The sequence below is a fragment of the Mizuhopecten yessoensis genome, unplaced genomic scaffold (assembly GCF_002113885.1).
Source record: "Mizuhopecten yessoensis strain PY_sf001 unplaced genomic scaffold, ASM211388v2 scaffold8931, whole genome shotgun sequence".
Taxonomy (NCBI): domain Eukaryota; kingdom Metazoa; phylum Mollusca; class Bivalvia; order Pectinida; family Pectinidae; genus Mizuhopecten; species Mizuhopecten yessoensis.
In genome coordinates this window covers 721780-738757 of record NW_018407794.1, presented here as the reverse complement: position 1 = coordinate 738757, position 16978 = coordinate 721780, and the positions used below count along the sequence as shown (strand labels likewise).

At 36.3% G+C, this 16978-nt stretch overlaps 1 protein-coding gene across 1 annotated transcript in view; it reads right to left on the bottom strand.

The window, feature by feature from the left end:
- Positions 1-8823: 8823 nt before the first annotated feature.
- The window catches only part of LOC110456853 (dnaJ homolog subfamily B member 11-like), a 13894-nt gene continuing 5739 nt past the window's right edge, over positions 8824-16978 (bottom strand). The window contains exons 6-10 of the mRNA XM_021507871.1: positions 15541-15623; positions 13180-13237; positions 12691-12802; positions 9660-9819; positions 8824-9217 (exon numbers count right to left, since the gene is read on the bottom strand). Coding sequence (XP_021363546.1) covers positions 9144-9217; positions 9660-9819; positions 12691-12802; positions 13180-13237; positions 15541-15623 — 487 coding nt within the window. The 3' untranslated portion in view covers positions 8824-9143. The remainder of the gene's footprint in view (positions 9218-9659; positions 9820-12690; positions 12803-13179; positions 13238-15540; positions 15624-16978) is intronic.

The following is a 16978-nucleotide window of genomic DNA, read 5'->3' as shown; positions in this document are numbered from 1 at the left end:
GGTTTAGAATGCTTGCGTTGTAACAGTGGCAAAATGACTAGAGTAAATGCAGAGAAAACAAATTCCACCATCAAACCTATATTGCTGGGTGGTGTCCTAGTTATACAGAAAGGCCTCATGACGAGGTTTTGTTTACCCGTCTCCTACAAGGTCAGTTATATATTGCGTAATCTCACATGTTTTTAAGTAGACAGGAAGCCAAATCACACTCCATAGCATGTCACGAATAATTTAAATAAAACTCATTATTATAATGCATTCACCTGGAACTAACACCAGAAGATTGCTATCATAACAAGTCTTAAAGCTTTTTTCTTAAACGTATATACATTCATTTGTACATAATATCTCCTCATTTCTTGACTACCTGAAAACTGTTGGCTTGTTCCAATATATATTACTAACACAAGAGGCCCAATGGGCCTGCATTACTCACCTGATATTAATATCCCTCTTCTAACCTTGAAAGGGGTCTAAAATAAAGCTACAGGCAATAAATCAGTATTTATGACTACAAGTCATTCAACAGAATCTGTTAAAACATTTAAACACGTTAGACCCCTGTGACGTTGAAAGTCGAACAAGGTCATTAAGTTGAACAATCCACATAACCCTTTAATCTAAGCATGCAACTTGCCAACTACAACCACCCTAAACTTTCGTTTATTGAGATTTAGCCATTTTAAGGTTTATACACATTTTACCAAATATGCCCTTAAAAATTGATAAATGTCAGTCGCATAAAAATAAACCTTGATAGTTTTTCATCTGAGCGTGCTACTGGCAAAATAATACCAACCTATACTATTTGGTAATTCAGGATAGGTTGTTTAAAGTATATTGGACCCCTGTGACCTTGAATATGGATAAAGTTTATTCATTTGAACAAACTTATTACCCGTTCATCCCTGAATGCTACTTGCCAAACAATATCACTATGGTTTATTTGTTCATTCCAAGGAAGTTGTTTAAAGATTTTAAAGATTGTTGACCCCCGTGCCCTTGATCATGGATGAATGTCTCTCATTGAAACAACTTGGTAACTCTTTAACACAGCATCTTACTAGCCAAATATCATAATCCTGGTCCTTTTGGTTATTCAGAAGAAAATGTTTGAAGGTTATTTGTACAAAAGATTTTTGTGACCTTGAATATGTGTGAAGGTCATTAGTTTGCAAATTTCGAAGCCCTTTATCCCTGTATGTTGCTGGCCAAATATCAACACCAGAGCCTTCTTGGTTATTCAGCAGAATGCGTTTATAGATTTTAAACATTTTTTACCTCTGTAACCCTGATTACAGGTCAAACATCCATTTGAACATAATTAGTAGACCTTCTTTCCAGCACGTTGCTGGCAGAATAACATCAACCTAAGTCTCTTGATGATTCAGAAGAAACGATTTTTCACGATGTTTTTAAGACAACCGACCCCTTTGACCTTTAATATAGGCCAATGCCATTCAGTTGAACACACTTGGTAGCGCTCCATCCCAGCATGTTTATATCAACAACATAGGCTTCTTGGTTATTTAAAGGAAGTCGTTTAAAGGCTTTAAACACATTTGACCCATGTCACCTTGAATATTAGTCAGGCCATTAATTTGAACTAATTTGGTAGATGTTCAGCCCAGCTTGTTTCTGGCAATATATCATCACCCTTATTATTTTGGTTATTCAAAAGACAATATTGAAACATTTCAATTTTTGGCCTCCTGTGACCTTGAATATATGTGAATGTCATTCATTTGAACCATTTCATTTGCCTTCCATCCCAGCATACTACTGACCATATATCATCATCATAGACCTTTAAGTTATTCAGAAGAATTTGTTTAAATTATTTTTAATAGAATTGAGCCTGTGACTCTCTTTTTTGTGACAATCTTAAGCTTGTCAATGCATATTATTAACATTAAACAATGCTTAGTGTAAATTAATAAGCAAGAAGCCCAGAGGGCCTATACCGCTCACCTGGATAATAACGCAGCCATGGGAAATTATTCTCACTACATAAATTCCTCCTATGGTATAGAAGAAGGGGAATGTAAAGATTTAAACCTCAAAATCCCCTTTTGGTCCCTCCAACTCTGCACCAAGAGAAGCCACACCTTCTGTTGATACAAAAGCTTGGATGAAATTCCTTTGGAAGAAGAAGGATTGTAAAGGTTTTACCTCTTTATTCCCCTATTAGGTCTTACCCCTCTGACCCCAGGGAGGCAACACCCACAATTTATACAAAATTGAATCCCCTTTGCCCAATGATGCTCCAGACCAAATTTGGATAAAATCCCTCCTTCGGACCAGGTGAGCTAAAAGTATACTATAGATATTGAACTGCGGTAAGAGAGACTGGGAAGTAAAAGCGGCAAAATAACTGGATCTAATGCAGAGAAACAAAGACTGGGTTGTCTTTGTTTGTTTCCTATAAGGTCATTCTTATATTGCGTAATTTAACATGTTTAAGATAAACAGGAAGACCGATTAAAGAGCATAGCATGTCATGAATATTTTATTAAAAACACTTATTGTTACATTGCGTTCACCTGGAATGAAGGGCTACCTAGTTTGTTTAAATAAATGACCTTTGCCCATATTCAAGGCCACACGGGTCAATTGTCTAAAAATTACCTTTAAAAAATTAAAGGGCTTCCAAGTTTGTTCACCCATACTCAAGGTCACAGTGGTCAATTAAGTTGAAATTCAAATGACTTCTTCTGAATAGCCTAAAAACCTAGGGTGATGATAATTGGCCAGAGGCATACAAGGATGAAGGACTACCAAGTTTGTTCAAATAAATTACCTTCATCCATATTCAAGGTCACAGCGATCAAATATGTAAAAAAAAGATTAAACGACTTCTACTGAAAAACCAGAAAGCCTAGAGTGTTTGCCAAAAGCATAATGGATTAAAGGGCTACCAACTTTGTTCAAATGAATTAACTTTAAACATCTTTTGGATAACCAAAATGTCAAAAGTGACGATACTTGGAGAGTAGCATGCAAGCATGAAGAACTAGCAAATTCATTCAAATGAATGACCTTCAGCCATAATCAAGGTCACAGGGGCCAAATATGTCAAAACAAATAAAGGACTTCTTCTGAATAACCAGAAGGATTGGGGTGATGATATTTTGCCAGAAGCATACTGGGATAAAGGACTACCAAGTTTGTTCAAGTGAATTACCTTCAAACATATTCAAGGTTACAGGGATCAAATATGTTGAAATCTTTAAACGACTTCTTCTGTCCAACCAAAAGTAACGGCGGTGATATTTGGCCAGTAGTATGCTGAGATGAAGGGCTACACACTTTTTTGCAAATGAATAACCTTCGCCCACATTCAAGGTCACAGGAATCAACAAAGCATTTAATCGACTTCTTCTGAATAATCAAAAGGCCTAGGGTAATGCTATTTTACCAGAAACATATTGTGAAGTTTATTCAAATGAATGACCTTCACCCATACTCAAGGTCACAGTGGTCAAATTAGTTGAATCTTACATTACTTCTTCTGAATAACCTAAAGACCTACGAAGATGATATTTGGCCAGAAGCATACATGGATGCAGGGCTTCCGAGTTTGTTCAAATAAACTACCTTTAAACTATTGAAGGTTACATTGGTCAAATATGTCAAAAACTGTAAACGACTTCTTATAAATAACAAGAAGGTCAAATGTGATGATATTTGGAGAGTAACATGCAGGCATGAAGGCTACCAAGCTTACTCAAATGAATGACCTTCATCCATATTCAAGGTCACAGGGATCAAATATACCCCTAAAACTTTAAACGACTTCCTCTGAATAACCAGAAGGCATGGGGCGATGCTATTTTGCCAGAAGCATACTGGGATAAAGGGCTACAAAGTTTGTTCAAATGAATTACCTTCAAACATACTCAAGGTTACAGAGGTAAATATGTTAACATCTTTAAACGACTTCTTCCGAATGACCAAAAGGTCAAAGGTGATGATATTTGGAGAGTAACATTCAGGTATTAATGGCCAAGTGAGCTAAAAAGGATATATAGTGTCTTGGCCCTATGGGATTTAATGTGGTATTAACCGGTGGAGCCTTCATTTACCCCTATTTCCCATATTGGGCCATACAGCTTTCATCTAAGGGGACCACATCCTCTATTTGTACAACATTAAATCTCATTGCACAAAGATGCTCTTGACCAAATTAGGTAGAATCCCTAAAATCGTGCAGAGGATTTTTTTACGATTTAACCAGAATTTCACTTTTGGGCACTGCCTTTCTGCCATAGACAGCCAAACCCTCTGTTTACCAAAACAATGTTTAAGTCCCCTATTTTATAGCCGGAATTTAGTTAAAATCTTCCATTCATATAAAATAGGAATGATTTTAAAGATTCACACTAATTCCTCTTTTGGGCCTGCCCTTCCGTCCAAAGGGAAACGACACACTCCGAGTCTCTTTTGCCAAAAGATGCTCTCCACATAACCTGATTAAAATCCCTCCATTCATAAAGAAGGAGCATATCAAACAATTATCCCTTTATCCCCCGTAATAGGTCCTGTCCCTCTGCCCCTAAGGGGGCTCCACTACAGTTTACATAGTTTACTCCCGTTTGCCCAAGGATGCTCTTAACCAAATTAGGTTAAAATCCCTCCAGGTTTTACAAAAGTTGGGTGGGTCAGTCGGTGTATATTGATTTATAGCAGTTGATATAATTTGTTATGAAGATATGAAAGAATATCCCTATTGCATAGGGCATCTAATGAAACTTTATTTGGTAATACAAAATGTGAGATCATTTGCAAAATGAAGAAAGAGTTTTCTGAAATGACAGTTAATGTATTTCATTTTCTTTGGTGAAAAGCACTATCGTAAAACTACCTGACCATTAGAGATGTATTCAGTCAACTACACCCCATTCACTTCTGTCAGAACAAACGAACTCTAGGGCCTAGTATGTATTGCTCCCAATATCTTGTAAGGGGTAAAACAGGTTTTATTCTAATAAAGCAATTGATGTAGGCCTAAATTAAAGGCATCTTCATACAAATATGAAGACTTATCAGCGACGGTCCGTAAAACGCTAAAGTGATGAACCCAACCTGGAATTAAATTCCTCTATTCATACAGAAGGATAAGTATGTTACAGACTCATCTCAATTATCTCTCTCGGACCCCGCCTCTCTGCCCCTTAGAGGGGGGCACCCCATTGGTTTATGCAAAATTGGGTCCACTTTGCCTAAGGATACTCTAGGCTGGACATCCAAGCAAGAATGGAAATAATACCAAACAATTATTATAGGAAAAATATTGAAGTGTTTTTTAATGAAATCATTAGGACAACATGAGAGTACAAAAGTCATTTTATACAGCGACATTTCCCCCAAAGCACTCATGAAAACAAAATAATCTTTCATTCATAATTAACTATTGATCTACTTCACAAAAGTGTATCAACATAATCCAATTAGTTATCAGAAATTCTCCAATGCTGCTCAACCAATAGTTTGAGGATAATTGTGTTTTCCAGGGTCCAGTTATTAAATATGTCACAGCTTTCAGGTAAGCTAAATAAAATGTTATCGTAAGCTAAGTAAAGTTGTATAGTATCCCAAGTAAAATTTTAAAATTTCCATTTTTAATTGTTTATGCATTATTCGAAGCGTATTTGTGTGCATTATATGAGAGGAATAATGTTGGCATGTGATCATTTAAATCACTATAGTATATTATACATGTAGTTTTAGTTATAAATTTCATTAATTTTGAAAACATGATATACCAGACGAAAGTTTTGTGTAAATATGTAGTTAAGCTAATGAGGTTTTTGTAATATATTACCAGTGACAAGTCTATGAGTAGACACAGTGACTTGCTACACCTCGAACATGGCACAGATATGCACTGTGGGGTAGGGAATCCTACCAATATTTGCCATGCTCTGTAGTACATTAGCACTTTTCTGAGTCGTTTATAACCCTTTCACTAAGCCCTTACAATGAATTATTTGTTCAATTCAATTATTCAATTCAATACAAAATATTTTATCATAACAAACCAAATGGATCAAAACAACAGCCATAGCCTGTACAAGCCTTCTCCCATAAATGAATTATAGTTGAAGAATGAAATGGCATGTTATCATTTTCACGTATTTGAAGTCAGTTAAAGAACTTGATAGCGTCATTAAGATACATTCTTGTCACACAAGACAAGTCATATATACAATCAAGCAGAATGCTTGATACCCGGTATACATATACACAGGAGAGAGTGATAATCCTGTTATCAACTCTGCAAATCAATGCAATGAACACTAGTTAACAAACAATCGAAAAATTAGATATTTTCCTCGCTGGAAATGTAAAACCTGTCAGACTCTCTGACAACATCTTGTGGTACTTATCCCTGCCACTACTGTAAGCAGCAGAGCTTTAGTTTCACAGTGATTTTTAAGGGATTTGTGTAGAAAATTACATGCAAAACATTGTTAAAAACCTAAAACTGAAACTAAATTCGCTTAGAAAATCTCTCTGTTACTGTTACACCACAAATGTTGAAAAACGTGACAATAAAACTGGTTTACAAAACAATAAGCATGTATTCAACGTATCTCTACACTCTCTGGTTTTCACTCCCCTCTCCAGCCTAACCAATCCTCCCTTGTCCACAACTCCATCCCCACCAATTTGCATGATATCATCACCATCATGAACAAAAAATGCCATTTTTTTCACACACACACAACCAACACTTCCAGGATTCATAGATCTTCTGATGATTATCATGCACGAGTATCTTTCACTATTAAGGTACAAATAACATCTTCATATAGTTCTCATATATGGTAGCTTTCACAAGTGAATACATTACACAGCAATGTTACAACGAATGAACCCGCACATTAACACAATACTAACCCTAGAATTCCCACATTGTCCATGTATACCCACAGGGATCTGGCACATTAAAAACTAAATAAATGACAGAAATCCAACTACTCCTTAACATTATGTATATCATTGACAGTAATAGTGTATAAGGGTGTTTTTATTCGTTTTTGTTTCTTTAATGAAACATAACCCTGTGTGTACACCCATACATTAAAATCACTCCCTATCACACATTGAAAGTCTATACTAAGTAAACCCTATTGTAGTTTCTATAAATTACTTTCATACGATTTCACAGAGACGAAAATGGGCTTGAGGGCAAAAATGCTGAAAATTATATTTTTAATTGATTTTATGGGGAAATTAATTAAGTTTGCATTCCACTAAAACTTTGGGGAAAAAATGAAACATTTCATCTTTGGTTTAAGTTTTATAAGAAATTTGTTTAATTAACTAAGATGACCTTTGTGCATCACACAGATATGAAATAAAATATTTTGAGAAAAAAAGGTATTGGAGAATGCATTTCTTATTACACACTATCTAAATGTAGCAGTACTTCATTCCTTGTCTCAGTATTTGTATCACATACAACAGTTATTATGTAAATACAATTGATACTGTAAATACACATTTATAATCGGAATAAAATGGCCCTGTCAGAGATTATTTTGAATACCAGTATATTTAGACCTTTGCATAAATACTTGCATATTACCTTCATAAATGGGCTGTCATTTTGTTCTAAATGGTCATACTTGCCAACCTGAAATCTATTGAGGTCAAAAATCTACCCTTTTTTGACAAAGTAATAATGCAAAAAGCAATAGTTTTAACTGCTCTCTGTCATGAACTAATTGATTGAAGCAAAAAGCAATATGCACGGAATTCTTTCCATCTCAAAAGTCCAATATGTGGTTGAGGAATCAGCAGTATTGACAAGTATGAAGGGTCAAAGTAAGCATGTCTACAGTACAGTTACCAGAAATATAGAACTTGTGACAATTTCAGGTAAACGGCACTAATTGTTTTAAATCAATATTATTTCAATGTAGCAATGAAATCTACAGATATACTTAGATGGTCATATTTCACAATGGATTTGATATTGAGTCAATAGTAAAATGTACTTGTTATAATGTTGTATTGTACAGTAACTGGTATCTTCAATTTAGGTCAATGTTTTATCGATGACTTGATGGCTTTTTCAGAGTATGTCAATGTGATTTCTCAAAAAGCTTCTTTAAATTGTTTTTCATCATTCTTACATCACAAGGTTTCACAGTAATTGGAATATTACACAACAAAACATTTTACATCAAAGTTTCACAGGATGCAGCAGGTACTTGAGGATTCACGTTACCTTACAGTAGTGTTAAGAGTTACTTCCCTTAACAACTGTATACCAGGGGCCTTTTCCTTTATGCGGAACAACCGGTTTGTCCGTTTATAAATGTAACAATTTCGGGTATTCTGCAGGCCTTGCAATGCTTTGCCAAGGCTCGTATGAAAGCAGCATCAAATTACTAGGTCCGACCTTATTTAATAAACAAACAACTGTGGTCCGACCGGTTTGACTGTTTACACGAAAACGGCCCAGGAAATTTTCATCTTTTCTACTTCAATAATAAGAATGATTTTATGCAGAGAGCAAACAAATGTTCACAACTAACACCGCGTTATGGTAACGTGTTTTGGTAACGTGTTATGGTAATTGCATTTGAGGGCAAAATTAGCACTGGGCATGAAAATATGGATTTTTTTGTGAAAGGAACAGTTTGACTGGGCAAAAATTTCCCATTGTACAGTAACTGCACAGGTCAGATAATATAAATTCATTTTGATACATTAACTAATAAATAAAAAATTCCTGAGTGTTGTGAATGCATGCATGCTTTTTTTATCTATCCATCTAAATTTGTTGTGAATCAGTGAATCAGATGATCATTTATAAAACATGATGACAGGGTTTTTAATGTTCACAGTATACAGCAAGTATTTACGTTTACATGCTACCTTACAACAAAGTAAGAGTTATCGCCCTTAGGCAATTACAATTTTCTGGAACTCTTCTGATAACCAAGTACATGATACACGTACGATAGAGTCCTTAATCCTTAATATAAACAATGAATTATGACAGGTTTTCCTCACATACCTCATTAAGCTACTAACATGACAATTCTTTAAACAACATGATGAAATCTTTTTAAAAGAAAAACTTTTTGAGATCCCATGTTTTAATTATATCCCTAAAATGTTGTTTGTTATGCAAATAAATTTGCTTGAAGTCCATTATAAATAACTTTCTTTGGTTCCTGTTTCAAAATCTCTCTTATTTCTGAAATAAAAAAAAAGTGTATTACAGTAAGCTATACTTTTTAAACAGCATATGACACTTTTTAAACAGCATATGACACTTTTTAAACAGCATATGACATATTTGAACTCAATAAGACAAAAACATATAGAGCTATAAATCAAACTTTTAAAAGAAAAATACCAAAAAATAGAATTTGATTCTACTTTTCATTTTCGAAGTTGCATCTTATCTCCATGCTAAGTTTTAAATACGTCATATCAACATTTAATTTTCAAATTGTAAATCAGTCATTTGTTTCGAAATCAATTTCCATCTCTTATACAATTTGATATGCAAGACAGTTTTATTTTAGCTCAATTAAAATCAATGTAAAATTGTCTACAAAATATAACATTAAACCAAGAATGACTTAAGTTGCTTTTTTGTAATGTAACACAAATTCCGTTTTGTTTATACTTACGATCCTGGTCCTCTTTGGTAAGGGTGCCCTTAGGGAAATCTATATCAAAGGTGATGAATAATGCTCCTTTTACATTATTGTTTTCATAGTTTGGCATCCCTTCTCCAGATTTCCTCATCCTAGCACCAGGCCAAGTGATTTTGTCACGGACTAGGTGCACCTAAACCAGCACAATGACAATGGCTATCAACATGGCATGAAAGGACAGGTAAGGATCTACATCAATGACAATGGCTATCAACATGGCATGAAAGGACAGGTCTAGGTCAATGACAATGGCTATCAACATGGCATGAAAGGACAGGTAAGGATCTACATCAATGACAATGGCTATCAACATAGCATGAAAGGACCGGTCAGGATCTACATCAATGACAATGGCTATCAACATGGCATGAAAGGACAGGTCAGGATCTACGTCAATGACAATGGCGGTCAACATGGCATGAAAGGACAGGTCATGATCTACATCAATGACAATGACAATCAACATGGCATGAAAGGACAGGTCAGGATCTACATCAATGGCAATGGCTATCAACATGGCATGAAAGGATAGGTAAGGATCTACATCAATGACAACGGCTATCAACATGGCATCAAAGGACAGGTAAGGATCTACATCAATGACGATGACCATCAACATGGCATGAAAGGACAGGTAAGGATCTACATCAATGACAATGACCATCAACATGGCATGAAAGGACAGATCAGGATCTACGTCAATGACAATGGCTATCAACATGGCATGAAAGGACAGGTAAAGATCTACATCAATGACAATGGCTATCAACATGGCATGAAAGGACAGGTCTACGTCAATGACAATGGCTATCAACATGGCATGAAAGGACAGTTCAGGATCTACATCAATGACAATGGCTGTCAACATGGCATGAAAGGACAGTTCAGGATCTACGTCAATGACAATGAATATCAACATGGCATGAAAGGACAGGTCATGATCTACATCAATGACAATGGCTATCAACATGGCATGAAAGGACAGTTCAGGATCTACATCAATGACCATGGCTGTCAACATGGCATGAAAGGACAGGTAAGGATATACGTCAATGACAATGGCTATCAACATGGAATGAAAGGACAGTTCAGGATCTACATCAATGACAATGGCTATCAACATGGCATGAAAAGAAAGGTCAGGATCTACGTCAATGACAATGGCCATCAACATGGCATGAAAGGACAGGTCAGGATCTACGTCAATGACAATGGCCATCAACATGGCATGAAAAGACAGGTCAGGATCTACGTTAGTGACAATGGCTATCAACATGGCATGAAAGGACAGGTCAGGATCTAAGTCAATGACAATGACTATCAACATGGCATGAAAGGACAGGTCAGGATCTACATCAATGACAATGGCTGTCAACATGGCATGAAAGGACCGGAAAGGATCTACATCAATGACAATGGCTGTCAACATGGCATGAAGGGACAGGTAAGGATCTACATCAATGACAATAGCTGTCAACATGGCATGAAAGGACAGGCAAGGATCTACATCAATGACAATGGCTGTCAACATGGCATGAAAGGACAGTTCAGGATCTACATCAATGACAATGGCTGTTAACATGGCATGAAAGGACAGGTAAGGATCTAAATCAATGACAATGGCTGTCAACATGGCATGAAAGGACAGGTCAGGATCTAAGTCAATGACAATGACTATCAACATGGCATGAAAGGACAGGTCAGGATCTACGTCAATGACAATGGCTATCAACATGGCGACAGGTCAGGATCTACGTCAATGACAATGGCTGTCAACATGGCATGAAAGGACAGGTCAGGATCTAAGTCAATGACAATGACTATCAACATGGCATGAAAGGACAGGTAAGGATCTACATCAATAACAATGGCTATCAACATGGCATGAAAGGCCAGGTCAGGATCTACGTCAATGACAATGGCTATCAACATGGCATGAAAAGACAGGTCAGGATCTACATAATCTCTTGATTTTTGCGAGAATCAACATTTTTTTCAGAATTTTATATCCTAACAGCAGCTTGAGTCATATGAAGATGCCTAGGGGGACTTGGCTGTGAGTTATAGAATACTTTCTACAGTAATAACCTTTGTATGTGATATGATCAGGCCGGGTGTTTAAGTTTAACCATTGATTTTTTTGTATGGATAACACATTAATGTGTTATGCATAGTAAGCAATTTTATTAGTTATAAGAGAATCCATGCTGAGGTATTTTTTACCTCATGATCTTCAAATATGATAGTGTCAACAATTATATGATGTCACAATAAAGTGTCAACAATTATATGATGTCACAATAAAGTGTCAACAATTATATGACGTCATTTGCGAATCATTGACATCAAAAGAGATGCCTCCAAAAGTGGTTTTGTTTTCTGTTTTGATTTATATTTATTATTTAAAGTAGAATTACAAAACAACACTGTTTAATGTGTTGAGGTAGAAAGAAAATCCACAATTTGTGACCTTTGGTAATGATAGTTATCTAATTCACATTTTTTTCTTTTTTTCTTAAACACATCTGGTAAACCCTGTCTTCTTTTTAGTTTGAAAGTTAAACAACTTGAGCTATTTAATTTGATAAACAAATGTCACTCATTGTGAAAAATCTATTTACTAAAGGAGATTAGGTTTCCTTCTTTCGGGAAAACTTTTCAATTATTCCAAAATTCAACAATTATGGTTACCTTTTAAATACAAATGATCTAAAAGTGAGAGACATCAAATCCTGGTTTTACACTATAGCTTACCAAATGGCCATCTAAATGGGGAATTAAAGTGACATAAAATACTTGTTTTACACTATAGCTTACCAAACGGCCATCTAAATGGGGAATTAGCGTGACATAAAATACTTGTTTTACACTATAGCTTACCAAATGGCCATCTAAATGGAGAATTAGAGTGACATAAAATACTTGTTTTACACTAAAGCTTACCAAATGGCCATCTAAATGGGGAATTTGAGACATAAAATCCTTGTTTTACACTATAGCTTACCAAATGGCCATCTAAATGGGGAATTTCCATTTCAAAGCCTATGAGGGCATCAGCCAGATTGATGGTGACATTGGTGTACAGGTCATCTCCCTTTCTCTCAAATCGTCGATGTCTGCAATTTAGATATTATTTGAACACTGTACATAAAGACAAAGACATGAACCTGTGTTTTGGTTTCCTTGACTACTGTGAAATGTCTAAGCCTTTCCTAGTTCCTTTTTCAACTTATTTTTTGACAGCTATCACCTCAGTTGTACTTGCACTTTTAATGCGTGCCAGAAAATTAACACAAATTTAGTCAAAATATCTTGAATTCAGAGATGAGATGATTACCCCATCTCACCCAGTGGAATCTGGATCAACATATCTAGATAACATGTTTGTAAGTCTCTGTTCTACAGAGATACATCATCTTCTTTACACAAATTAAGAGGAAACAAAATCAACTTTACATTGTTTTGAAGACTAGCACAGCTGTTTGTGACTTACTTTGCCTGTCTGATCTTGAATCTCAGATCACCTGGTTCCCCATCTATGTGTGGTTCCCCTGTAGAAATAAAACAAACAACACAACTGAAGCTCATTCCTCAAGGATTAAAAAGTTAATTAATATATGTTTTGTTAAATGTGTCAGCTTGAATAATTTAGAAACCGTTGGGGTGTTCTGTTGTGAACACAGTTGTGTGTATTGTCCGTTTAAGTCAGGTTTGATAAACTCCCGACGACGTTGACTGATCTCTTATGTAGCACTGGTGATTAAGTGAAAAGATTCAAACAGCAGTTTTACTGCTGACGAAATGTCTATATCTTTCTTCTCACTCTTCTGTTTGAGAAGAGTGTCCACAACCTGAACTAGCGGAATCAGTCCTTTGACTAACCGCTGCTGACTGCGTTGCAGTTTGATGTCCCGACTTCGAGTCAAAGTTCTCAATTTTCCCCAGATTTCGGGGTTCACTTTTTGACACTGCAATAGTTCAACGTTGGCAGGCCGATTGTATTTATCCAACATTGGCTTGATTTTGTCATCTGTCACATTTTGTGACAAGATATTGTTCACCAGTGTGGCAAGTTTAGGGTCCATGTCCGACCCAACTGCATCATTATAGGCATATGTCTCGGACAGCTCTGCAAGAATATCTATGTCAATGTTATCGTCCTGAACCTCGCAGGCCTGATCATCTGTATTGTCCGTGGCCGTATCATTAGGCTCTAATAAGTCGTCAATTTGTTGGCAAATGTCGACTGATTCGTCACATTCCATAGCTTGTGTATCCGTCGCACTTAATGAGTTTGACGCACTTGTAGTGTTAGGGCCCAGGAGTCCCTTTTGTCTCATGAATTGATCACGGTTTCGACACTCATCAATTTTGGTGGCCACTAAACCATTAATGAACTGCCGTGATTCCACCTGCATCTGTTTCTGATTTTCCAACATCGTGGATAGCGATGTGGTAATGGCCGATGCAAATTTTAACAGTGGATTGCTATCCACTGATCCAGTCATTACTGGTGTAGGATTGGCCGTACTACAGGCTGGCTGGGGCTTTCCGCCATTTTGAATTTGACCCGTGGTCGTGGGGTGAGTGGTCGAGGGTTTTTTAACTTTCGCCACTGGCAATTGGTCCATAGTTTTGGAGATTTATCCAACTAGGTTGAATTCTCCAACTATGCGTTGGTGCTTCCCACTCTTGCCGTCCTGCTTCAACATCATTAGTTTGCTCTGGATTTCCTTTGTTCTAGTCTTGCCAATATGGCGGTCACACCGTGGACGGTGATCAGTGTGTGTGGCGCAAGACTGATTGCAGTCTATTGTCGGCCTACCGTGCTGTGCACGTCTATAGATAAGTTGACAATTAGTCACGTGTAACTTTTGTCACTGTATACGAATGTTTAGAGTTCATAAAATATCAAATTGTTTGATAGATATGAAGTTTTTGTCAGAGAGGAATTGTCCGTCGCTGACCAAGTTAGAAGATCGATCGCTAAATGCAAGAAGATGTGCACGCACCTCTCACGTGGTCTCTAGGTACCACTCAGTAGTGAAACAGAATCATGAGTATTTAGATCTGTTATACAGTTATATCTGGAATTTACACCAAACATATCATATCTTGCAAAATTGATGCACTTAAAATTTAATCAGAAAGTTCAGGTGTAGTTTTCTTTCAGGTTTAACTATTTCAACTGATTGAACCAGATATGCAAAAGGGGCCTCAGATAAATGGGTGATCACTCCAGAATCAGGTAGGCCCTGTAGAACTACCTTAAGAGAACAAAGAGTAATATTTCATGAAAATTGAAGGCCTACTTATAGCAATGAAGGGAGATAACTCTTGAATCACGAAGGCCTACCCTCAGCTACTAAGGATGATAAGCCCAGAGTCATGTACAGATACCATCAGCAACAGATGGTGATAACTCTAGAATCCTGTAGCCCATATAGGCATACCTTCACCTACAATAACTGATATCCTCAGAATGTTTTAGGTATACCTAGGCCCCTTTCGGATATCCAGTTCAACTAGTTGAAACGGTTGAACCTAGCTAAAAGAAAACGACATGTGCAGATCTGAACCGAGGCTGACCTCAGGAATATTCAATTGAAATGCTGACTATTGCTAGATTTTAAGATACATTATATAATTTAGTGGACGGGTGGATGAAGGACATATACTTCTTAAAATGCTTTTATTTATTCTCCACAACTGCATTTTTTAGCTCTGTAGCTTGGTACAAGTGCACTCGTTTCTCGTGGAATATTTCTATGCCACCTGAACCATTTCGACCGGGAAACGTGAATGTGACCCTACAGCAACAAAGGGAGATAACTGTAGAATCCTGTAGACCTACCTTCAGCTACAAAAGGATATTCCTGTTCATCCCTCATGCCTTGTTCAATCTCTATCTCTAATACACGCTCCTCTGGTACCATCCTGTAACAGTGAAATGAAAAGATGAAAGAAGGCACACTTCAGGGATTATTTTTGCTTTGTATCTATGCTGTAACTAAACCAGAGTCCTGCAAGCTGTAGGACATTTTGGCCTTATTTTGCCTATTGGTGCATAAAAAAAATCTGATATATTTTTTTTCAAAATAACTTTGCATAAATAAATGCTTGTCATTTCATCCGATGTGTTACGATGTGTTATGTGTAACACAACGGATGAAATGACAAGCATTTATTTATGCAAAGTTATGTTGAAAAAAAAGAAATTATCAGATATTTTTGGTCACAGTATTTGGTAAAAAAATACATTATGTTTATTAGTGTGCTGTATCGATATAATCAACGTTCATTTTATAGTAGGATATATATTGTCAGTTTCAAAAATGTTGGAAATAAAAGTTAATTATTTATTTCAATATTTTCTATAACATACTTGCCAACTGTTTTAATTTTACATTGGGGAGATTATGCGTTCTCAGAATTAAAAGCATAAATATAATGTGTGTATGGACACCGTTTGAGCTGGTTTTTCAGGTGAAATCACCAGGCCTTAGAAAATAGATATAGTTAGCTAATTCACTGGTTAAAAATGCTCAATTTTAGGGTCCAAAATCGGGAGTCTCCCTCCTAAATAGGGAGAGCTGGCAAGTATGTACATTGTACACACACAAACACACACATTGATTACTTTTTAAATAAAATAAAATTACATAAATCCATACCCCAACAAGAGGCCCAAGAGGGCCTGTATCGCTCACCTGAATATTTAAGCAGTCATAGCAAAGTGTTCTCATTAAATATTATATTGCACTAAAAATATTTCCCTTGCAAACTTTGTTGGCTCCATCTGTTGAAACTACCAGCAAAATATTATTATAAGATTCTATGCTTTTTGATTCTTCTTCAGAAGTTGCTTGACATATTTTCCCCTGTGATCTTGTAAGTAGGTCAATGTCATTTTCCTTCTCAAATTGGTTAGCTCTATTCCAAAAAGCTACCAGCCAAATCTTATGAATCCATTCCTTTTAGTTCTCAAGAACAAATCCATTAAAATGTTGTTGACCTCTGTGACCTCTAAAGTAGGTTGAGGTCATTTTCATTTGCAAACTTTGGTGAGCTCTATCCCGGGAAGTCACCAGCCAAATATTATAATTTTATGCCTTTTAATTCTTCAGAAGAAGCTGTTTGAACTGTTTGACATATTTGAACGCTGTGACCTTGAAAGTAGGTCAAGGTCATTTTCATTCGCAAACTTTGTTTGGCTCTTTCCCAGGAAGCCACCTGCCAAATATTAAGATTTTATAACTACCAGTTCTTCAGAAGAAGTCGTTTAAAGTGTT